This window comes from Balaenoptera musculus, chromosome 1, assembly GCF_009873245.2.
Source record: "Balaenoptera musculus isolate JJ_BM4_2016_0621 chromosome 1, mBalMus1.pri.v3, whole genome shotgun sequence".
In the NCBI taxonomy this organism is placed as follows: Eukaryota; Metazoa; Chordata; class Mammalia; order Artiodactyla; family Balaenopteridae; genus Balaenoptera; species Balaenoptera musculus.
In genome coordinates this window covers 22162289-22187193 of record NC_045785.1, presented here as the reverse complement: position 1 = coordinate 22187193, position 24905 = coordinate 22162289, and the positions used below count along the sequence as shown (strand labels likewise).

General features: G+C 40.7%; 1 protein-coding gene and 1 non-coding gene across 2 annotated transcripts; one reads left to right on the top strand and one right to left on the bottom strand.

The window, feature by feature from the left end:
• Positions 1-17691: 17691 nt before the first annotated feature.
• On the bottom strand, positions 17692-19127 carry LOC118883289 (protein TEX261-like). The gene has a single exon (XM_036829925.1). The coding sequence runs from the start codon at positions 19036-19038 to the stop codon at positions 18454-18456; it is 585 nt and encodes a 194-aa protein (XP_036685820.1). The 5' UTR covers positions 19039-19127; the 3' UTR covers positions 17692-18453.
• Positions 19128-24208: 5081 nt separating this feature from the next.
• LOC118887406 lies at positions 24209-24334 on the top strand. The gene has a single exon (XR_005017991.1). It is a non-coding gene; the product is annotated as a small nucleolar RNA SNORA40 (small nucleolar RNA).
• The last annotated feature ends 571 nt before the right edge of the window (positions 24335-24905 follow it).

Below are 24905 nucleotides of genomic sequence, written 5' to 3'. Positions count from 1 at the left end.
TGAAAGAGTCTGGGCTCACTGAAATCATTCCTTTGGTATGCACCTCGGGTACCTGGGGCCAGCATCCTGTGCTTTCTCATCCTGAGTTTCCTCAGGGTGCTAGATGGCGGGCATCCTGTTTCTATCTTGAGTTCCCTGGGGCTCACCGTCCAGGAGGCTGAAATGTGATGGTTTGATGGCTGCAACATCCTTTGTTTACTGATATGGCAAGTAATATTTTTCATTCACACAATAACACAGTAATTAATTGTGTTAATTATCTTGATCGTGCTTATGGTTTCAAAGTTTGTGCTTATGGTTTTTGCCGCAGCGCGGCAAAAAACAAAAAATCAAAAAAATCAAAACTCATCAAACTACACACTTTAAATATATGCTGTTTATTGTTTGCCAATTATACTCCACTAAACCTGAAAAATAATATAGTCAAAAAATTGTCCAGTGATTAAGACTCCAAGCTCCCAATGCAAGGGGCCCGGGTTCCATCCGTGGTCAGGGAACTAGATCCCGCATGCCACAACTAAGAGTTCGCCTGCTGCAGCTAAAAGATCCCGCATGCTGCAACAAAGATCCAGTGTGCTGAAACTAAGACCTGGTGCAGCCTAAATAAATAAATAAATAAATAAATAAATAAATAAATAAATAATTTTAAAAAATTGTTTTCAAAAAAGAAAGAAAATTCTTCAATGGCTTCCTAGTACCCTAGGATAAAAGCAAAAATCACTGCATAGAAGTTCTAACTGTGAAGCTTCAATATCATCCATGAGGAAGGGGACTAATAGGGATGGCAATTGTGAAATCCAGGTAACTAATAATGGTGGTAACAGTAGTAGTAGCAGTAAAGTAGTAATAATAAAACTGCTGGGACTTCCCTGGTTGTCCAGTGGTTAAGAACCCGCCTTCCAATGCAGGGGAAGCGGGTTCGAGCTCTGGTCTGGGAACTAAGATCTCACATACCGCGGCGCAACTAAGCCCGTGCTGTGCAACTACTGAGCCCTTGCACTCTAGAGACTGCCCGCCACAACTAGTGAGAAGCCCACATGCTGCGATGAAAGATCCCACGTGCTGTAACTAAGACCCAATGCAGCCAAAAAAACCCCAAACAAACAAACAAAAAACAAACAACTGCTACTTTTTCTTGAACATCTGCCATGAACCAGGTATTTTACATATGTCTTAATTAGGACTCCCCCCAGAAAACAGAACCAAGACAACTACTAGTTGCAGGTAATTTACTTGGAATGTGATCCCAGGGATTTAATGTGAAAGTACAGGGTAAAATAGTGAAGGAAGAAAGGCCAACAGAAAAGATGCATTACCAAGGTGTTCACTGCTGTGGGTACCTGGGGCTAGATCCTACCAAAGCCATCTGAGGATTCCCTAGAATGCTTCTCAGCATGGTCCACCTGAGGACTGCCACGAAGAAGCATTTATCCATTGACTCCCATCCCCCATTGCTTAGGATGGCCCAGGGGCATCAACTCCCCTCCCACTTCCTGGTAGGTTCCCACCAGGGTCCTACGTCCTGGTTTAGGGAAAGCTCCAGGACAGATCGCAGAAAGAGCCAGGAGAGTTGAAGCCCTCACTGTACTGTTTTCTGCAGCTTCATCTAGAATGTAAGGTAAGGCTGAGATGACAGAAGGCAAAAGAGGTCCCACACCATCCCTTGCAAGACTCAGATTTGCCCATGCTCTACATTCGATCCAGTCTATCACCTAGTCTTCAGTAATGGCTGGCTACAATCTCAGTGGTGCTCATAATTCTTTGCAAAATGTACATTGTGCCATATGCCTTTTGTGCCCTATAACACACTATACTCAACCATATGGATGATTCTCACAAATAATATTAAGTGAAAGAAGCCAGACCAAGTAGTGTATACTGTATGATTTCACATAAATAAAACACAAAGCAGGCAAAAATAGTCTGTTGAAAGTTGGGATAGCAGCTATCCTTCCAAGTGGAAGAACAGTGTCTGGAAGAGGGTGAAAGGACATTTTCTAAATGCTGGTAATACTCTGGTTTTTGATCTGGGTGCTGGTTACATGAGTATATTCAGTTTGTAAAAATTAATCAGTGGGGTATGTATAATTTTCTGCATATGTATGATACTCCTGATTAATTTTTAGCTGGAAGGTGGCCTCTCTTGTCTTCTGAGAGACCAATTAACCGTAAAGACTATTTCTAACTATTAATATTTCTGGATTTGGGGCTTTGGGGAACTACTGGAACATAATGTTAATTTAACAGCACAGGCTTTGGTAATAGAGAGTTGTTCTGTCCCTTTCTGTGTGCAATTGGCTAAGTTATTTAAACTTGTTAAGATTCAGTCTCCACACTCCTGTTTCTCTTCAGATGGAATAAATTTTTCACCTTTTACTAAAAAAAAAAAAAAAAAAAAAATTCAGTTTTCTCGTTGTGCCATAGGAAACATAATAGTACCTAATATATAGGTTGGTGTGAGAATTAAAGTAACCCATAAAGTACCCAGTACTGTACCTGGTTTAATACTCAAAAAATAATAATAATAACTGTTATGGTAGGTAATATTAGTTTTCATCTTTCTATTTTTTTTTAAACTTCCAAGTTTTCAACAATAACATTGACACAGGCTATAAGTCAGGAATGTTCATTGTAGCACTGTTTGAAATGGGGACCAAAATGGAGACAATCTAAATATCCATCTACTTGATAATGGGCAAATTATTGTGATATATTCATAAGATAGAATAATTCAAAACAGTTAAAATGAATAAAACTCAAGCTACTGGTTTCAACATGGATAAACAAAATGTTGAGGGGGGTGGAAAGCTGGAGAAGGATAGATACAGCTTGATACCATGTATATAAAATGTTACAATGTGCCAAACAAACACTATGTACTGTTTAAAGGTTCATATAATACATTGGTAAAAATATTAATCATGTGTGGAAATAAAATATTCAAGTAGGTGATTACTTCTTGAGGAGGAAGGAAAGATTGGGTGAAAGGACGGATACATTGGGGCTTAACACATCTCTCTTTTTTTTCTTAAAAAAAACCGTAAGGAAATAAGGCAAAAGGTTAAGATTTGACAAAGTTGTGAAAGGTACTTGGATGTACATAAACCTCGTTTTATCTGCTTCTTGAAATAGTTCTCTATTAAAAAAAAAGCAAGCATGGAGCAGAGCAGTGTGCAAAATACTTTTTTTTATAAGGAAAAACAATTTATTTATATCAACAACTGCTATTATGTCAACCTGAAATCAATGGCTTTGGTGGGGAAGTGAAGTATTGGGTTTTGTTTGTGGGGTTTTTTGGTGGCGCCGCACGGCTTATGGGATCTTAGTACCCCAACCAGGGATTGAACCCTGTAAATTTCATTCTTTTTGGTGTTCAGCTCTATGAGATAACTGCATATACCTGTGTAACCACCACCATAATAATTTAGGTAAGAACTGTTCCATCACCCCGGAATATTCCCTTGTGCTATCTTTTGTAGTCAGCCCCTCCTCCTCACCCAACCCATAGCATCTACTGATCTGTTTTCTGTTCCTATAATTTGGGTTTTTCCAGAAAGTCATATAAATGGAATAAAAAACAAATAGCTTTCTGAGTCTGGCTACTTTCACTTAGAATAATGCATGTGCGATTCATCCATGTTGTCTCATGTCTCAGTATTTCGTTCCTTTCTACTGCTGAATAGTATTCCATTGCAGTGATGTACCATGGTTTGTTTTTCCATTTACCAGTTTTAGGGCATTGGGATGGTTTTCAGTTTTTGTTGACTGTGAATAAAGCTCCTATAAACATTTGTATACAGATTTTTGTGTAAACATAGGTTTTTATTTCTTTCAGGTAAAGAACTAGGCATGGGATTGCTGAGTTGTATGGTAAATGTATGTCCAACATTATTAAAAAAACAACCAAACTCTTTAACAAAATGTTCACACCATTTTGCATTTCCACCAGCAAGAATTGAGAGCGCCACTTGCTCTGCATGCTTATCAGCATTTGGAATTGTCAGTTTTTTGGAAAATTGTTAGTATTTGTTTTCAGCCATTCCAGCATGTGTGTAGTGGTATCTCAGCAAAATCTGCATTTCCCTAATGCATAACAATATTCAGCCTCTTTTTTTTTTTTTTTTTTTTTGGCCTTGCAGCATGCCAGGCAGGATCACCAGGGAAATCCCTATCTGTACATCTTCTTTAGTGAAGTATTTTTATTAGTCTTGTGCCCTTTTTATTAAAATTTATTTATTTGGCTGCATTGGGTCTTAGTTGTGGCACGCGGGATCTTTGTTGCAGCGCGCGGACTTCTCTCTGGTTGCGGTGCAACGGCTCTAGAGTGCGCGTGCTTAGTTGCCCTGAGGCACGTGGGAATCTTAGTTCCCTGACCAGGGATCAAACCCACGTCCCCTGCATTGGAAGGTGGATTCTTAACCACTGGACCACCAGGGAAGTCCCGTGCCCATTCTTTTACTGGGTTATTTTCTTATTATTGAGTTGTGAGAGTTCTTCATTCTATTCTAGGTACAAGATCTTTATCAGATATGCAATTTGCAAATGTTTTCCCCCAGTCTGTGGTTTGTCTTTTCACTCTCTTAACAATATCTTTCACAGAGCAGAATTTTAAAATTTTGATAAAGTCCAATTTGTCCTTTTTTTTCCCCCTTGTGAATCATGTCATATCTGAGAAATCTTTGCCTAACCGGTGATCACAAATGTTCCCCCTAAGTTTTCTTCTGGAACTTTATAGTTTTAGGTTATCATTTATTTTTTTCTTTTTTCTTTTTTTTTAAAATTTTATTTTATTTATTTATTTATGGCTGTGTTGGGTCCTCATTTCTGTGTGAGGGCTTTTCTCTCTAGTTGTGGCAAGCGGGGGCCACTCTTCATCGCGGTGCGCGGGCCTCTCACCACCGCGGCTTCACTTGTTGCGGAGCACAGGCTCCAGACGCGCAGGCTCAGTAACTGTGGCTCACGGGCTCAGCTGCTCTGCGGCATGTGGGATCTTCCCAGACCAGGGCTTGAATCCGTGTCCCCTGCATTGGCAGGCAGACTCTCAACCACTGCGCCACCAGGGAAGCCCTCATTTATTTTTTTCAAAGGATAGACGCATATTCTCTTATAACCATATTCTATATCTGGAAGAATACACACGCTTTTCTCTGGGGTGGGAAAATCAAGTGATTTGAACGTGATAGAGAAACTGACTCTAAACTGTATACCCTTTTGTGCTATTGAATTTTTCCTTAAATGTACACATTACTGTACCTTAAAAACAAAAACAAAATAGGGAATTTAAAAAAAAAGCTAAGATCTCAGGACTTCCCTGGTGGTGCAGTGGCTAAGACTCTGCACTCCCAATGCAGGGGGCCTGGGTTCAATCCCTGGTTAGGGAACTAGATCCCACATGCCCAACGAAAGATCCTGAGTGCCTCAACTAAGACCTGATGCAGCCAAATAAATAAATAAATAAATATTAAGGGAAAAAAAAAAAGCTAAGATCTCAATACGTGTTGGGGATTACTGAAACCCAGTTCCACCTAACACAGTTTAAAATCACCACGATGGTTGCTGGACTGAATGACTTCACCATAGTTTCAAATCCTGAGATCTTTTCTTTCACAAACTGTGAAGGGCTCCCAAATGCTGGCAGTCCTTACTGGGCTGAGAACCAAGTCCAATTAACTGGCAAAGAATTAACTGGGCCAATCATTCAGTAAGATGCAGATGAGTGAGTCTGACTATATAAAGCTTTCTTACCCTTGCTTGAACATTGCAGAATTGAGGCTGTGGATGTTGTTGCCACCTGCAGGCCACATCTGTCAACAGCAGGTTCATGGAAATAACCCACGGGGATCCCTCTCTCAAATGAGTCCTCTGTGGGACTCTGGATTGGGGAAACAGGGACTTATACATTTTTCTCTTTGCCCGTCAGACCACTACTCTGCCACAAACACAAACTGGTGATAGGAGTTCCTAAGTGTGGGGACTGTGGTCTCAGATTGTCTGGGTTTGAATCCTGACTCTTGGGTAAATCAGATACCAGTCTATACCTCAGGTTCCTCATCTATGAAGTGGAGATAACAGTAGCTCCTTTGAATAGATGTGAGGATTGAATCAGATCATTTAAAGTGTGTAGCTGGGGCTTCCCTGGTGGTGCAGTGGTTAAGAATCTGCCTGCCGATGCAGGGGACATGGGTTCGAGCCCTGGTCCGGGAAGATCCCACATGCTGTGGAGCAACTAAGCCCGTGTGCCACAACTACTGAGCCTGTGCTCTAAAGCCCGCGTGCCACAACTACTGAAGCCCGCGTGCCTAAAGCCCGTGCTCCACAACAAGAGAAGCCACTGCAATGAGAAGCCCGCACACCGCAACGAAGAGTAGCCCCCGCTACTATAAAATAAATTTATAAAGGGTGTAGCACACTGCCTGGCACTTAGTGAGCACACAACCAATATTAAGAGTTGTTGTTAGGCAAACCTGCAGAAGCCTCTCCCATTCTAAACTGACAAATCGGGTTTTTTTAAATAATTACTTTAAAAAAATAAATTTATTTATTTATTTTTGGCTGCGTTGGGTCTTCGTTGCTGCACGCGGGCTTTCTCTAGTTGCAGCGAGCGGGGGCTACTCTTCGTTGCGGTGCACGGGCTTCTCATTGCGGTGGCTTCTTTTGTTGCGGAGCACAGGCTTTAGGCGCGCATGCGTCAGTAGTTGTGGCTCATGGGCTCTAGAGCGCAGGCTCAGTAGTTGTGGCACATGGGCTTAGTTGCTCCGCGGCATGTGGGATCTTCCCAGACCAGGGCTCGAACCCGTGTCCCCTGCAATGGCAGGTGGATTCTTAACCACTGCGCCACCAGGGAAGTCCCTGACAAATTGTTTCTCGACACACAGTAGTGCAAGAAACTACTGTGTGTCAAGAAAAGGCCTTTAATACCTGGCTCCACCACTTACAACCTGTGACCTTGGGCAAGTGTCTTAACCTCTCTGAACTCTATTGGCCTCACATGTGGTTTTGGATATTACATGAACTCATCTATGTAAAGCACCAACCACAGTGCCTGGCACGGAGTGGACAGTTAATAAATAGAGTGATGATTAACACAGGAATAGTTACCAAGTATAGCCAAAGGTTGAACAGCTCAGGTTGCAAATAGGCAGGCCACAGGTGGTCACTAACCTACAGATATTTTGGTTGGCCCTCAGTGTGTTACAATTTTTAAGTTACTTGCCAGCATTAAAAACAGAAATTTCACATGTAAGTCGATTCTTAACTTCTGTTTTATAATGTGAAGCTCTGACTATGTATCACACCAGATCTACAAGGAAGATGGCATATAACAGAGAAATCTAATTTCTTTCAAGGGAGCCACGTAATGCTCCCTGAAGAAGTGATATTGAAGCTGAAACATGAAGGTTGAGTAGGGGTTAGCCTAATAGAGTGGGGACGATGCTCCCAGCAGAGGAACTGGCGGGTCTAAAAGCCTTGATTCAGGGAGATTAGTGCCTCCAGGGCACTTCAGGAAAGTCTGGTGGCTGGAGGACAGTGAAGGGAAAGGTGGGAAGAAGATGAAGCTCCAGTTAGCACCTTAAGGATTTTGGACTTATCGTGAGGATGAATGTAGTTCAAGGCTGGAAGCTGGGAGGCAGCCAACAGGTAGCTGGTAGCCAACAAACTGAGGGGCTAGACAGGGTCAGATGGATTAGGGTCACGGGTCAACAGTGAGCAGCTGAGAAAGCAGAGGAGTACTAGGGCATTATAGGATCCCTATCTAGAAACTCTGGGCATACATAGGATAGCCTGTCAGGTGTGGTCTGGCAAAGGGCAGACTTTACAAAGACCAAGCTAAGCAGGATGCCAGGGTGAATTTCTTATGTTTATTTTAATAGTGGAAAAATGAGAAGAAATAAGATTTGCCCAAGGACATATGGCAAACGAGATACAGAACTAGATTCACAACACCTATCTCCAATTTGCTGCTTTTCTCACTATATTAGTTTTCTCAAGGTGAATAAACTCAGCATCAATACTGTGTTGTTGATAATTATATAGGTCATTTATTGAGAGCTTGCTAAATGTTAGGCTCTGTGTTTATGTGCATTATTATCTCATTATTTCATTCAGTTAACAAATATAGTCCACCCAAAATATTATGTATCAAGGGACTGTTAGGCACTGGAGACACAGGAATGAATGAGACAGACACCATCCCTATCCTGTGGAAGCTCACAATCCGGAAAGGAATTGAGTAGCTGAAGAAGTAATTACAAAGGGTAATTGGCAGACACTGTAGTGAGAGTACAACAGTGAACCCAACCTATCATGGGTGGCAGGGAAGGCTTTCTGGAAGAAGTGACAGTCAAGCCGAAAAGGCAGGGGTGAAACTCAGGGGAACACTGTTCCAGGAAGAGAGAACAGCACATGGAAGGCACTAGTCTCACCATAACCTGATGAAATTGGTGCTATGATTATCCCCTTTTCACAGATGAGAAAACTGAGGCTCTAAGAGAGACGAAGTAGCTGACCCACTAGACGGTGCTGGAGCCAGGATGTAAGCCTGCATCTACCTAGACCAAAGCTCATTCTCTTAGCTGCTAAACTAGATATTTCTATTAGTTTTTATTTTCCTTCAAAGGATCATGTGAGTGGACTGGAATATTAACTGAGATGCCTGCAATGCAGGAAGTTGAAATAATGGCTTACAAAATATGCAAGCATGTCTGTGGCAGGTTTAGCTGTCTGTTTTGGAATGACAGCTATTTAGTGACACAGCTCCTGTCCTAATGTCTGAATAGATGTTCAGTTCAACTGAATATGGTTCAACAGCGATGTACTGAGTGCCTACTGTGTGCTAGGAATGGTGCCAGGCATTGTCAGAGTCACAGAGATGATGAGAAAAGTTTCCAGGTACTAGGCTAAAGATCATGTTAATCACTAACAAATTTATAGGTTTTTTGTTTGTTTTGTTTGTTTTGTTTTTGTGGCCGTGTGGCATGTGGGATCTTAGTTCCCTGACCAGGGTTCGAACCCATGCCCCCTGTAGTGGAAGTACAGAGTCTTAACCACTGGACCGCCAGGGAAGTCCCAGTCACTAACAAATTTTAAAAGGTAAATAACAGGGCTTCCCTGGTGGCACAGTGGTTAAGAATCCGCCTGCCAATGCAGGGGACAAGGGTTCGAGCCCTGGTCTGGGAAGATCCCACATGCCGCGGAGCAACTAAGCCCGTGCGCCACAACTACTGAGCCTGCGCTCTAGAGCCTGTGAGCCACAACTACTGAGCCCGCGTGCCACAACTACTGAAGCTCACGCGCCTAGAGCCTGAGCTCCGAAACAAGAGAAGCCACCGCAATGAGAAGCCCACGCACCACAACAAAGAGTAGCCCCCACTCGCCACAACTAGAGAAAGCCCGCGCGCAGCAACAAAGACCCAACACAGCCAAAAAAACCAAAAAAAGTTAAATAACAAAGCCATAATCCTGGCAGTTAGAAACCATAGGTAACTTATCATAATAGCTGCCAAGTTTTGAGTGTTAACTATGTGCCAAGCATTGCATGAGGCACCTTAATGAAATTAAAAATGATCATAACTAAAAACTAAAAGCCCACACTGTGAGACTGTGTAGAGGAGTTTACCTGTATTATCTCTTTTAACCCATGTTCATTCTATAAAGCTAATATCATAGCATTGATATTAATATTGCCCATTTACAGCTGAGGAAACTGAGTTTAAGAAATTTTTGCCTGAGATCCCAGCGCTAGTAAATGGAAGAGCTATAATTCAAACCCAGGTCTGCCTGACTCCAAAACTTGGGCTCTAGACCATTGCACCACACCACCTCTGCAAGGAGAGTCAGCTTGTAAAAATCCAGGGGGATGTGGTATGATCTGCATAGCTAGGTACATATCCAGACAGGAGAAATAAATATAGGTGCTTTAAAAACCCTCTAGGGGAGTAAAGAAACAGGGGGAAAAAATAAAACAAAACAATGTATCTAGTCATTAAACACTAGTTAACCTCTAAATAGAGAGTCCACCCCAAATATTTATACTGCTCTTTTCTAGCACTTCCTTGTGCTTAAATTTGCCTCTAGAATTATCTTTAAATTTAATTGTAGCTAAAGCTGAGAATTTTTGGTATCAAGATATACCTCTTTTAATTCTTTTTTTTAAAATTAATTAATTAATTTATTTATTTTTGGCTGCGTTGGGTCTTTGTTCCTGCATGTGGGCTTTCTGTAGTTGTGGCGAGCTGGGGCTACTCTTCGTTGGGGTGCGCGGGCTTCTCATTGTGGTGGCTTCTCTTGTTGTGGAGCATGGGCTCTAGGCGCGCGGGCTTCAGTAGTTGTGGCATGCGGGCTCAGTAGTTGTGGCTCACGGGCTCTAGAGCTCACGCTCAGTAGTTGTGGCGCACAGGCTTAGTTGCTCCGCGGCATGCGGGATCTTCCCGGACCAGGGCTCAAACCCATGTCCGCTGCATTGGCAGGCGGATTCTCAACCACTGCGCCACCAGGGAAGTCCCTCCTTTAATTCTTGTTTTACATCTGTGTGCGAAAGAAAAGAAACAATTTCATAAAAGTCAGTGTCAAGCAAATAAGTGACCCCCAGTAAGGATGGGGGTACAAGCTGTGCTGTGCTTTGTAAACTGGGAGAAAAAAATCCCTTGCAGCAGGCAGCCATCAGCTGTGGGACATATGAACATCCTGTCTCCGTGATTATTTGCGGCTGTGGGCAGGGAGGTATGCAGCCTCATTCCAGACGTTCAGATACAGCCAGAAGTGAAATCTATGTAGCTAAGGAAGTGCCCAGAATTGGCTCTGTGACACATGGACTGGGAAGATCATTGTTGTGTTCAAACATATGGATGTTTGCGTTTCCATCTGCTTATTTACCCTTTGTCCCAACATAAAAGGCAAAAAATGAAACTAATATTTACCTAGTGCCACTTTTGTTTGTTTGGTTTTTTGGCAGCATGTGGGATCTTAGTTCCCTGACCAAGGATAGAACTCAAGCCCCCTGCATTGGAAGCATGGGGTCTTAACCACTGGATCGCCAGGGAAGTCTCTACCTAGTGCCACTTTGAATATGCTATGTTACTGTCTCTTAACAATTCATTTAATACTGTAGAAATGAGTTCAAAGAGGTAGAACACATAGCAGCTTCTATCACAGCAACTATAACAAATTATTTATTACAATTATCATATTACTAAAACAATAATGATAGCTTCCATTTATTGAGTGCACACTCTGTGCCAGGAACTGTACAGGGCACTTATACTTTATTTCATGTAATCTTCACAAAACCCCTATGGTATAAGGACTATCACCCATTTTACAGAAAAAGATACAGACATTCAGGAGGTTAAGCAACTTCCCAAGGTCACACAGAGAGCAAGTGGCATCTGTTTCTTTGTCCATCTCCCCACCGATTACTGTAAATTTCTTGAGGGCAAGGACTGTGTCTTACTCATCTCTGTATTCCTAGTCTCTAACACTGTGTCTGGCACAGGGCAGGAAGAATTCAGTACGTATTTTTGAATAAATGAAAGGACAAACAATATTTCCCCAGATAAGTGGTAGAGCTACCACTCTAACTAAAGGGATTTAGGTCTTTTGTCTTTAAGTCTCATGTGCTTTCCACAATTACAGATGCCTACTTAAATCAGGATCCTGATTAATCACTCACATGCCTCTTTTACTCTGGAAATTCCTATTAGACACTTTCCATATGAGTGTGATAGAGTGATTCCACTTCTAGGTCTTTATCATACAGAAATACTAACACATGTCTATAAGGATATATTACTAGAGTGCTTACTGTTGGTATTTCTGGAAAAAATTTTTAAAAAAATGTCCATCCATGGAAGAGTGATTAAATGGAACATCGATTCTATGGAATATCATATAACTTCAAAGAGAGTAAGGTAGATCTCTTTCTACTAATGCAGAAGAATGGACACAAGATTGTATTAAGTAGGACAAGCAGGTTTTGGAATATTAAGTATGGTTTAGTGTGCATAATAATAATCCTGCCTTCCACATTTATTGCACACCTTGTTTCAGGCCCTCTGTGAAGTGTGTTACATGTATTACCATATTTCACTGAACCTAAGATAATTGTTTACTGAATGTTTACAAGATACTTGGACCTGTGTTAACATTCTGACTCCAGAGATATAAAAATCTGGAAAGAATTTGTTTCTTAAAAACAATTAAGTATGGTATTTTGCTTAATCTTCACAATAGTATAAAGTAGATACCATCATTTCTCCCATTTTTCTGATGAAGCACAGAGAAATCCAAGTAAATTGCCTGTGTGTAAGTAGTAGAATGTGGTATAATTCCATAAAAACAAAACAAAAAAATTAAAGAGTTCTGGATAAAGACAGTGAATATAATTTCTCATGCATGTAATTTTCCTTTCCACTTCCTCCCCTCCCAGTCCCATCGCACTAAAACTTCAGTAAAGGATTATTTTAAAGCATAAGGAAAGGGAGAGGGGGTAATAAATACAACAGAATTTTGCAGGTGAGAAAGCAAATGAATGAGTGTTAATAGGCCCGGCAGACCCAAGAATGCGGAATCCTGCACCAGAAACTGGAGAAAGCTGAGAAGCAGCCTGGATATGTTCAAGAATTAACCAGTGGTATCCCTGGAGGTGGGGGTGAAGAACAGCTAAAATAAGAAGGACTAGTTGAAGGTCAGTTGGCTTCCCTCACCGTACCCTCTAGGTGACTGCCCCTCCTCCACCTCAGCAGAAGTATGTAGGTTTATTCTCTTGAGAGAGTAAAACAATCTCTGGAGTAATACAGGTCACCAGGAACAGTGAAGAGCATCATACTGAAAAAGAGGCAATCAGTAGACTTTTTCCACACTCTGCTCCCGGAATTCTGGTAGCCAACCTTTACCTCCTGGGAAGATGTATCTTCTTCTTTGGGGAAAATGAAGCCCAATATGAAAGATGTAAAGATAATGGCACTGAGGTCTTCCAGCTAATGGTCCCTCATGGTCATTGGTTCATGGACAAATGACCTCATGGTCAATGATTCTCCCCTTCATGCACAGAGTTTCCAATCAGCTTTTAGTCCCCCACTTTTATTCATGAGCAGAAAGTCAAGGACTATGGGACACAAGGATTTCCTCTAACAGGAAAGAAAGAGATGAAAACAAAGAGAAGAAAGAAACCTGGAAGAAACTGAGACAATGCAGAGAAAATAAAATTTTTAAAACTATCATGCATAGCCTCAACTAGAAGAAAAGATATCTGAATATATGAAAAAATAGCAATAAACAATAATAAAGAATATTCAGAAGGGAAAAAAAGTTCTTTGAAATGAAAAAACCATGAAAGCAGAAGCGAGAGCCCAATAGAAAGAATGGAAGATAAAGTTGAGGAAATCCCCTAGAAGTATAGCAAAAAGACACAGATATGGAAACTAGGAGGAGAAAAGACGAGAAAATTAGAGAACCAGTCAAGGAAGTGCAACAGCTGGATAAAAGTTTCCTAAAGAGAGAATATATAAAAAAGAGTTGAGGAAATCATAAAATAAGGAGTACCCAGGACAATAAATGAGAATAGACCCACATTAAGACCCACACACTGTGAAATATCAGAACACTGTTGACAAAGACAAGATTCTATAATCTTCTAAGAAGATAAGAAACAGGTCCCAGATAGAGGCTCAGGGATCAGAATGGCTTCAGACCTTCAGACCTAGAAGTAGAAGAGAAGGGAAGAATACCTTCAAAATTCTGAAAGATGATGATTTTCAACCTAGGATCCTATACCCTGTTAAACCATCAATACCATCATTAAAACATATGGATAAGACACAATCAGATATACAAGGTGCTGGGAATTCCCTAGTGGTCCGGTAGTTAGGACTTGGAGCTTTCACTGCTGTAGGCCTTGGTTCAATCCCTGGTCGGGGAACTAAGATCCTGCAAGTTGCATGGCCTGGCCAAAAAAAAAAAAAAAAAGATATACAAGGTGTTAAAAAACTTTACTTCGGACTTCACTGATGGCACAGTGGTTAAGAATCTGCCTGCCAATGCAGGGGACACGGGTTCGAGCCCTGCTCCGGGAAGATCCCACATGCCGTGGAGCAACTAAGCCCGTGTGCCACAACTACTGAGGCTGCATGCCACAACTACTGAAGCCCGCATGCCTAGAGCCTGTGCTCTGCAACAAGAGAAGACTTTATTTCTAGTGCATTCTTTCATAAGACATGGCCACCAAAACTAGAGGGCAAAAAAAGATAGAGAAAGTTATGGAGTAGATGGTAAAAGTTCTCATCACAAGGGAAAAAAATTGTGCAGTGATGGATGTTAACTAGACTTAACTGTGATCATTTTGAATGTATACATATATTGAATCATTATGTTGTACACCTGAATTAATACAATGTTATATGTCAGTTATATCTACATTTTTTTTTAGAAAAGAGAAAGAAAGTTATGGGATTCAGGAAACAGGAGAGTCAACACAGGAGAGAAGCAAAGAGAATTCCCAAGAGGCTGTAAGGAACATTCTAGGATGACAACTGTGCTCCAGACATAGCATCTGGATGCCACCTATCCAGATTGGAGCACTATGACTCAAGAGAGAGACACACTGAAGACCGTTGCATTCAAGAACTCTGCTGCTCTTGTAACCTCTTTTGTGTCTGCCTCAAAGTAACAGAACAATCCCTCAAAATCTAAGTTGTAACAAAGTGGAGTGTATTTCAAAGAGTAGAAGATGATGTGATATATATATATATGAATATTACTCAGCCATAAAAAGAATGAAATAATGCCATTTGCAGCAACATGGATGGACCTAGAGATTATCATACTAAGTGAAGTAAGCCAGACAGAGGAAGACAAATATCATATGATAGCACTTATATGTGGAATCTAACAAAAAAAAACGATACAAATGAGCTTATATAAAAAAAAGAAATAGACCCAGAGACATAGAAAACAAATTTATGGTTACTAAAGGGGAAAGGGGGGAGAATAAATTAGGAGACTGTGATTAATATATACATACTACTATATATAAAATAGGTAACCATTGAGGACCTACTGTACAGCACAGAGAAATATACTCAATATTTTGTAATAACCTATAATGGAAAAGAATCTGAAAAAGAATATATATATATATATGACTGAATCTCTTTGCTATATACAGGGAAAAGAATCTGAAAAAGAATACATATATATATATATATATATATATATAGACTGAATCACTTTGCTGTACACCTGAAACTAACACAATATTGTAAATCAACTATACTGAAAAAAAAAGAGTAGAAGAGACCCTTCTCTACTTTGTCACATATTTGTCCTCTGGACCCCAGAGTAGCTCTGCATGAGAACTGGAATGGAACAGGAAAAAGCTTTAACCTACAACCCCTTTCTCTACATGAATCTGATACAGACATGTCCTCAAGGCTCGCGTTGGGACTAATGTCATACACAGACATCAGGCTGTCTTCCCTATGCAAGCTTTTCTCTTCTTCCTCATCACTATAGCCCTCCATCCCCACCCCAATAAACTTATGCAAGTAATAAGAGCAGGACTGCACAGCAAGTGAGCCTTGAGAAGATATGCCTGAGTCAGACAACCTAGGTTAAAATCTAGTTCTACCTCTCACAGCTGTGACCTTGGCCATGTTTCTCCATGAGTCTCAGTTTCCTTACCAGTAAAATGAAGATATAATGTCCTGTCTCAAAGATTGTTGAAAGAGTTTAAGATGCGACAGTTTTTGCGTTTTTTTTAGCACAGTGCCCAGAACACAGTATGTGCTTAATAAATGGTTAACATAGATTATTACTGTAGGCCACCTATCTTATCAGGTACATCTAATATAGGACTGAATTTCAGGAGTGGTCCCAGTTTAAGGTCAGTCTGGGGGCCACAAACAGTCTTATGCCTGGTTCTTTAAAAACAGGACACACCTTATACGTACAAATGAATGTTGTTTACTTCAAGTTGTCATTACCGTGCGGAGCAGGTGCACTTATTCCAGGGATTTTTCCACTCTCCAGAACATTTTTGGGGTACCCTATTTAGAAATTTCTTCAGGGTCTATAACACATTCTTCTGAATATCCTCATCAGTAGCAAATCTTCATCTTCTGTAAAGATAAATTCAATGTTTGAAATAATCAGAAGTTGGTGAATAAATAGGGTACAGGGGAAGATGAAGTTAAGACTAACTTTCTTATATAGCTTTTACATGGATTTTATCCTTTTATTTTATTTTTGGCAGCGCAGCTTGCGGGATCTTAGCTCCCCCACCAGGGACTGAACCCATGCCCTCAGCAGTGAAAGTGTGGAGTCGTAACTGCTGGACTGCCAGGGAATTCCCAAGGATTTTATCCATTTAAAATAAACTAATTTTTAAAAGATAAAAGCAGTAAAGTCCAATTAGGGCTTCCCTGGTGGCACAGTGGTTAAGAATCTGCCTGCCAATGCAGGGGACACAGGTTCGAGCCCTGGTCTGGGAAGATCCCACATGCCACAGAGCAACTAAGCCCATGCGCCACAACTACTGAGCCTGCGCTCTAGAGCCCGCGAGCCACAACTACTGAGCCCACGAGCCACAACTACTGAAGCCCACGGGCCTAGAGCCTGTGCTCTACAACAATAGAAGCCACCGCAATGAGGAGCCCACACACCGCAACAAAGACCCAACACAGCTCCAATTAGACTACTAAAACAAAAAAGAAAATTACCCATAGCTTACAATACAACTGCTCTCATTTTGGTGCATTTTCCTTATCTTTCCTTAATATACAGTTTTAAAAATAGTAGTAATAGTGTACATATCATTTGTAACATGCTAACCTAATTTAACTTATGTCATAAGCATATTTTCATGTTGCTGTAGAGTCCTCATAATAATATTTTTAATGGCTGCATAATATGTCATCAAATGGATATGGCAGAATTTACTTAACCACTTCTCTTTTGCTGAACATTTAGGTTGTTTTAAATGTTTTATTATGAACTATATGTACTTTTCCCCAAATTTTTGCTTATTTCCTCAGCCTGGATTACCAGAAGTGGGAATGTTGGATCAAAGGGTATGAGGATTTGATGGTTCTTGATAGTTACTTCCAAACTGTTTTCCAGTAGGTTTTCACTAATTTATAATGCCAAGGAAACAGTAGAATACCCATTTCACTGTATCTAAAACAAGAACTTGGTATCACAATTTTAATAAGTTAGGAGCTAGAAAAATATTTCATATGAACCAATTTAAAGTCAAGTGGTTTGGGGCCTCCCTGGTGGTGCAGTGGTTAAGAATCCGCCTGCCAATGCAGGGGACACGGGTTCGAGCCCTGGTCCGGGAAGATCCCACATACTGTGGAGCAACTAAGCCCGTGCACCACAACTACTGAGCCTGCGAGCCACAACTACTGAGCCTGAGTGCCACAACTACTGAGCCTGCATGCCTAGAGCTGGTGCTCCACAAGAGAAGCCACCTCAAAGAGAAGCCCGCGCACCGCAAGGAAGAGTAGCCCCACCCGCTGGCCGCAACCAGAAAAAGTGCACGCAGCAACGAACACCCAATGCAGCCAAAAATAAAAAAATAAATTCATTAAAAAAAAAAAAAAAAGCAGAGCACAGACAGGGTGGAAAATTCCAGATACCCATTACTCCCCTATGAAAGCAATGATCTCTTACTGGTTTTTTTTTTAACTATTATTACTTTTCAGTTACATAAGAAATATACATTCATGGTTTAAAAAAAAAAAGGCAGAAACAATAAAAAGTACAGCTTATTTCCAACACCAAGCAAAGACCATTAACATTTTGAAGTATTTACCCTCACACCATTTTCTCTATAGAACATGTTTTATAAAAAATAGCACACCAGGGAATTCCCTGGTGGTCCAGTGGTTAGGACTCCGTGCTTCCACTGCAGGGGACACAGTTTCTTTCTTTCTTTTCTTTTTTTTTTTCAGGGTATTAAGGCAAACAGGGCCACCTAGAATCTTTATTCAAACGGGAATCAGCACTTGGACAGAAATCACAGTTCAACAGCGAAAACTTTCTCTTGCAAGTGCTAAGCCACGGCCCCTCCCCACGGCCATAGCCATTATCCCTGTCTGCTCTCCAGCTTCACGGCCCCTTGCCTGCCCTGGCTGAGCCAGAACTCCTGACCCATCACAGGAGGGGGCAGGAGGGCCACAGGAGCTCAGCTTCTGCACACCCAGATGGACCATGGCCTCCTGGCTAAGCAGGCACCGCATCCTCCCTGGCGCCCTCTGAGGTCTCAGCCTCTGGCAGCATCCGATCTGAGCCAAGCTGAGCCTCCTGAGGACGGTGGGGATGGGGGCTTCCGGGGGAGTCGAGGGAAGGAGGGCCAGGGCTGGGGGAAGGTGCCTTCCAGTTCCTGGCCCCCACCTAGTGCAGAGGCCCAGGGGCCTGACTCTCCTGATCTTGCCCCAGCATCCCCTCCGCAGAAGGTCAGTATATCTTCTGCCGACTGGGTAGAATGGCCTCTTTGATGAAGGAGAAGACAACCAGGATCCCTAAGCGTTTGCCCCGCTTGCCTTTGATGAAGTAATCGGAGACCACATCATCTCCAGGCTGCATGGTGGCAGGCAGGACGTTCTCCCCAGCCGACAGTGACACAAAGAACGCAAACGGGATTATCCACAGACAGAAAGTGAAATAGGGCAGGACCTCTAAGAAAGGATAATATTCCTCTGCAAAAAACTGAAAAGCTAGGTAATGATTCACCACCACTAGCCCGCACGACAGGATGAAGTTAGGCGAGGTGAGCATGATGAAGGGGAAGGTCTGGAGGAGGCCAAAGTAGACCAGGTAGGCCAGGAAGAGGCCCACGCCGATCATGTAGGTGGGGAAGCACTCAAAAACGTAGAGGCCAATCAGCACAGCTGTGGAGAACCAGACCGCATATTCTATGACCCTGCTGGTGGCCACTGTGTATTCTTCTATCAATTCTGCCAGGTAATAGAGTCTGGCTGCGATGGCCAGCGTGATGAAGGCCACCTGGATGAAGAGCGACAGCCAGCTCAGCACATACATGAACCACGTGGCGCGCTCGCCCCGGCCGCCCGCCCCCCCGACAGCCGGGACGGGCCTGCGCGCTCGGGCTCCGGCGACACGGAGCCGCCGCCACCGCCGCCGCGTTCCCGCCCCTGGGACACATTTTCGATACCTGGTTGGGGAACTAAGATCCTGCAAGGTGTGGGGGAAAAAAATAAATATATATATATATATATCTATATATATAGATATATAGATATATATATATAGCATACCATACACGTTGTTTTTAAACTTTTTTTTCCCCCACATAATAATTATAGCTCATATCTACATAATGTTTACTATGGGTCAGGTACAATTCCAAGTAGTTTTACATGTAATAATTCATTTAGCCCTCATGATAATTCTATAAGGAAGGCGATATTAGTACTCCCATTTAATGATGAGACTGAAGCAGAGAAGTAATTTGCCTAAGGTCACAAAGTCAATAAGTTAACGAACTGGCACATTTTTCCATGTTGCTAAATTCATTTTCCACACATTTTCTTTTTTTTGAATGGCTGCACGATATCCATGCAGCCATTATGTGGATGAAGTATCATTTAATTATTCCACTTCCTTTTATGAGACATCTAGATTATTTCCATGTTTTGATTTATACACATCACTAACATGGTGATGTAGTATAAGATGCCTTATACTACACCTTTGTGCACAATCCTTAATTACTTCCTTAGGCTAACTGCCCTCAAGAACAGTTGCATTTCCTGCAACTGTAAAAATAAATAAACAGATTTTTATTTCCTCCAAAGAGGTGTTCCTTTCTCTATGTTCTCCATGACCTTAAATGTAAATTTTATCACTTTTGCCTACAGCAACATTTTATAATTCATTTTACCAGTTCTGAGAAATAAATCCAAGCACTAAAGGATGAGTGATTTCTCTAGAGTAAAAGAGTCAGGGTCTAAAATCTACTCCCTTTCCATGCTCTCCTGCTTTTTACAGATGCTGAACCTCATGGCTTATACACTAACTCATCGCAGAGGAATGAGGAGTGTTAACCTGGGACAAACCAGCTAATGCAGGCAAGATTCTTATGGTCTACAAGTCAGCATTCACTAATTCACTCACTCATTCATTCAATAAATATTTGAAAGGTTAGTATATGAGTAGTACTAAGCAGGGGTTATGGGGTTCACAGAAAAAAATATTTAGAACAAGGCTAAATAAAACATTTAGCACATAACCTGGCACACGATAATTGCTCAATAAATCAGTATTTATGTCAGGCACTCTGCTAAATGCCAAATAAGTGTATTATCTCCTTTAATCTCTACAACAACCTCCAGGAACTGTTGTGGTTTTTTTTTCAATCATCCCCATTTTGCAGATAAGAAGACTGAGGCCTAGAGAGATTTACCCAGCTTGAGCAACATACTTGTGGTGTTCAGATTTGAACTGAAGACTCCAGAGTCTGTGCTCTTAGCCATTATACTATATTACAAAACACAATTTCTCCCCTTAAGAAGCACATAGCCTTATTAATAATACTAAAATTGAAAATAGCTATCAAGTGTTAAGCACTTATGTGCCAAGCACTGTGCTAGGCCTTTATGCATATTGATCATTTAATTCATATGACAACTCTATGAAATACTCTTGTAATTATGCTTGTCTTATAGATGAGAAAATAGATATTCTGAGAGTTTAAATAACTTGCCCAATATACAAATAGCTCTTAAATGGTAGCACTAGAAGCCAAGATATACAAAGAATTACTGTATAGGGAACATGATGAAATGTAAAACAAGTGATGCTATTTAGCTACCATCAAATTTCAGAAGTCACAGGAAAGAGACTTCGTGACCTTCTTGTGTTCCAGGAATGATCACAGAAGGATAGAAAGGGAAAATCCTGGCGGTTTGTCAGGCCCTGTGTTGAAAGCCTTCACAAAGGTCAGTTCATTATATCCTCTTTGTGATGAATGTATTATTATTATTCTAAATTTGACAGACGAGGAAATGGATTCTCTGGAAGGTGATGCAATATGTCCAAGGTCACATAGCTAGTAAATGGCATAGCTAGAACTGGAACCTATTTGTCTCTCAAATCTGAGCCCTTAAGCACTGTGTTACATGCTTTCCATTATTTGATCTTGCTTTTTGGTTGTGTAGGTGTCAGATAGCCAGAGATGAGTGGAAAAGGCAAAAGTGAAAGGGTATTAAGGAAGATAATGCATAAGCAAGAGTATTGAGTTACATCCAAGAAAAAGGAAGCAGACCTTCTTGTTCAGTGCTAAAGATTCATTTGTTTTGGGAAGGAGCCCTTTGTTTGCATACCTTTGGTGACTACACAAACTGTATAAATGTCTGTTTCTGCCATTATAATGGGAGCTATTAAAGACAGGGACTGTATCTTAGCCTCTGCTGTAACCCAGTGTCTAGCATAGTGCTTAGCTTGTAGTTCCAGCAGAGAGGTTGGAAAAATAGGGAGTAGTCACATTGCATAGATCTCTGGATGGCAATTAAGGTAGTCCACAGAGCAAATACCCTAAACAAAATAATAGGTACTCAAATCCAACAGGGCATTTAAAGGATAAAATCATGATGCATAGGAGTTATCCCAGGAGTACTAGGATGGCCCAACAGCAGAAAATCTGTCAATATAATTCACCACGTTGATGGACCAAAGGGTAAAAATTATGATTTTTTTCATACTTAGAGAAACTTGATGCAGTAACATTAAGGTCAGGACTAAGTCGTGGATGCTCATTATTAGTGTTATCTAGAGTCTTGGAGAGTCTGGCCAATTCTTTTAGATGAGAAAAAGTGAAAGATGTATGTACTCTTTTGCTTGCCATTCTTGCCAATGATATGATAGCCTATATGGAAAACACAATATAATCAACAGGCAAACTATCAGAACTATAAAAGAGTTATTATCAAGTTTGCAAGAACAGAAATCATCTTACAAAATTCAATAGTGTTCTTCTCTATAAGGAATAACCACCTTAAAAATGTAATAAAAAATATAACACAATCTATGGTAGCAACTAAACTAAAGTCTATAGCAAAGATCTGCAAACTCTTTCTGTAAAGAGCAAACAGTAAACAGTTTCTGTTTGGCAGGTCATGTGGTCTCTGTTGCAGCCATTCAACTCCATCACTGTTGAACAAAAGCAGCCATAGACAGTATTAAATGAATGAATGTGGATGTTCCAATAAAATTTTACTTACAAAACCAGAGCACAGGCTGACATGCACAGGTGTAGTTTGCCAACTCCTGGTCTATAGTAATTGGCCTAAAAACTGTGGACTGAAGAAAAACGTACGACCTAAAAGTTGCAAGTTAAGTTTTATTCGGGACCTGAGGACTAGAGCCTGGGAGACAGCCTCTCAGATAGCTCTGAGGAACTACTCCGAAGAGGTAAGGGAGGAGCCAGGATATATAGGAGAGTTTTTGCTGAAAAACCGTGTAGACGAACATTAAAAGATTACTGCTAATCACAAAAAACGAACATCTCAAGTTAGTGATTTTAGAGCTTTTCTACATATGGGAAGATGCAAGATTCTGGGCTCACTGAAATTTTTCCTTAGATATGCAGCTTAACTCTCTAGGGCCAGTATACAGAGCACAGAATATTTCCTATTTTCCTCTATCCTGAATTCTCCTCAGGGTGCACTGTTGTGGGTGTGGGGAGGTGGCTGTAGTGCCTGATGCCTGGATGGCAGGCAACATTTATTGTTTACTGGAATGGCAGGCAAACTTCCCTTACCACAAAGCAATGCCTAAGAAGTTTATCAAGGAAAAAAACTAAACTCCATTCAGGGACATTAGAAGGCCTGAATAAATGTCATAATTCAGATAACTTCAGTAGTGTAAAGATTTTATTCATTTGTTTAACAAATATTCAGAGTGGCTACCATACACCAGGCATTGTTCTGGGTACTAGGGGTGCAGCAGAGAACAAAACAGGGCACCTATCCTCACGAATCTTACATCTTTAGCAGAGAAGCAGTGATTAAATAATCTAAAGTTGGATAGTAATAAATGCTATGAAAAAGATTAAATAAGAGAAAGAAAGAGTGATGAGGAGTGAGGGTGCTACTTAATTTAGGATGGTCAGGGAAGGCTTTCCTGATGTTTCAGCAAAGACCTGAAAGAGGTGAAGGAAGCCTGCCACATTGAATTCTGGTGAGGGAGTGTTCCATGCAAAGATGTCAGTTCTCCCCCAAATTAATCTATATGTGTTCAATGAAATTCCAATAAAAATTCCAGTAGTAATGTTGAGAAACTAAAACCCACTCTAAAATGAATATGAAAGAATAAAGGTCTATGAAAGCTAAGTCTATTTTCAGAGGGAAATAAAAGTAGGGAGACCTGCCCTACTAGTAGAACTGGCTCTACCACGAAGCCACAGTAATAAAAATATTGTGTTGCTGGCACTGAAACAAAGAAAAGGATCAATGGAATAGAATGGAGAGCTTATAAATAAAGTATATACATGGGAACTTAATATGTGATAAAGGTGGCATCACAAAACACTGGAAAGATTGTTTTTCTGACAGTTATAGAAAAACGAATTCCCTGTATAGAGAACAAAGCTGAATTTTTACTTGAAACTATGTTAAAAGTGGACTCCAGATGGATTAAAGACATAAATGTGAAAGTTAAAACTATAAAGCTACTATTAGAAAATACAGGAAAATCTGTTACCCAGGTGTAAATAAAGATTTCCTAAACAAGACTCCAAATTCTAAGGTCAAAATTTAGGACATCTGCTTAATTAATGACATCACAAAGTTAACATGAAGGTTGCAGACTGGGAGAAGGTATTTGCAATGTTTAAAACAGACAAGGAATAATGTCTAGAATATACACGCGATTCCTACAAACTAAGAAGACAGGAAATCAAATTTAAAAAAAGTAGGCAAAGGATATAAATAGGCACTGGGAGAAAATATTTGCAGTGTTTAAAACAAATAAAAGAATGTCTAGAATATACAAAGAATTCCTACAAATCAACAAGACAGGAAATCAAATAGGAAAATAAGCAAAGGATATACAAATACCTTAGTTTCACATACTAAGCATACAAAAAAAAAAAAAAGAAAAAAAAGGCTCAAATTTAATTATAATCAGAGAAATGCAAATCAAGACAGCCAAGAGCTGCCACTTTACTTCCACCAGACTGGCAAAAATTAATAGCACTTACGTTTGTTTTTGTTAATCTGTAGACAAAGACTTATAGATGGGTGCAAAAATAAATCCTCTTTTGCAACCTAGAACTCATTGTTCAGTATGAGTTTTGATACAGATAAGAAGGAACATGGTACCTGAAACAGATTCAAGTGGTGGGGGTATTGATAAACACAAAAGTTGCTTCCAGGACTATAGAATTGTTAATTTAAAAGCTTAAGATATGAGGGAAATAATCAGCTACGCTGATTTAGTACTCTAAGGTTGACATGAAACAAAGATGACTTCCTTTTTTTAGGCTTTTATCTTGAGAACACAGTGTCTGGACTTTAAAAAGGTATTGGCATATCCCAACGATCTGTACTGTTCTAAGCTATGATAGCTTAGGAGTGAATATGATTTGAACTTAATGCATGTTTAGAGGGTGTCTAAAATTCAGAAGCAGGCAGATCCATTTCCTCTGACCCTAAACATGGTCCAGAAGTAAATTGCTTGAGGAAATTGGATCCCAAAGATCACAGGTGGGGAATTTTGAAGTATGTCCATATTCCATTGGAGATCAAAGAAGCCCAACTAAAAGAATGGGAGACTGACTGACTGACATAACAACTGTGGACTGAGCAAAAATTCTTTTTGAAAGGGCTATCTTGAAGAGTATGACTCAAACACTGGAGGAACTAAGGTGATCGGCAGTGGAAGGAATC

What these genes read in the sequence shown, in the direction of transcription:
- LOC118883289 (XM_036829925.1), bottom strand. Translation starts at nt 19,038, where the DNA reads ATGTATGTGCTGAGCTGGCTGTCGCTCTTCATCCAGGTGGCCTTCATC.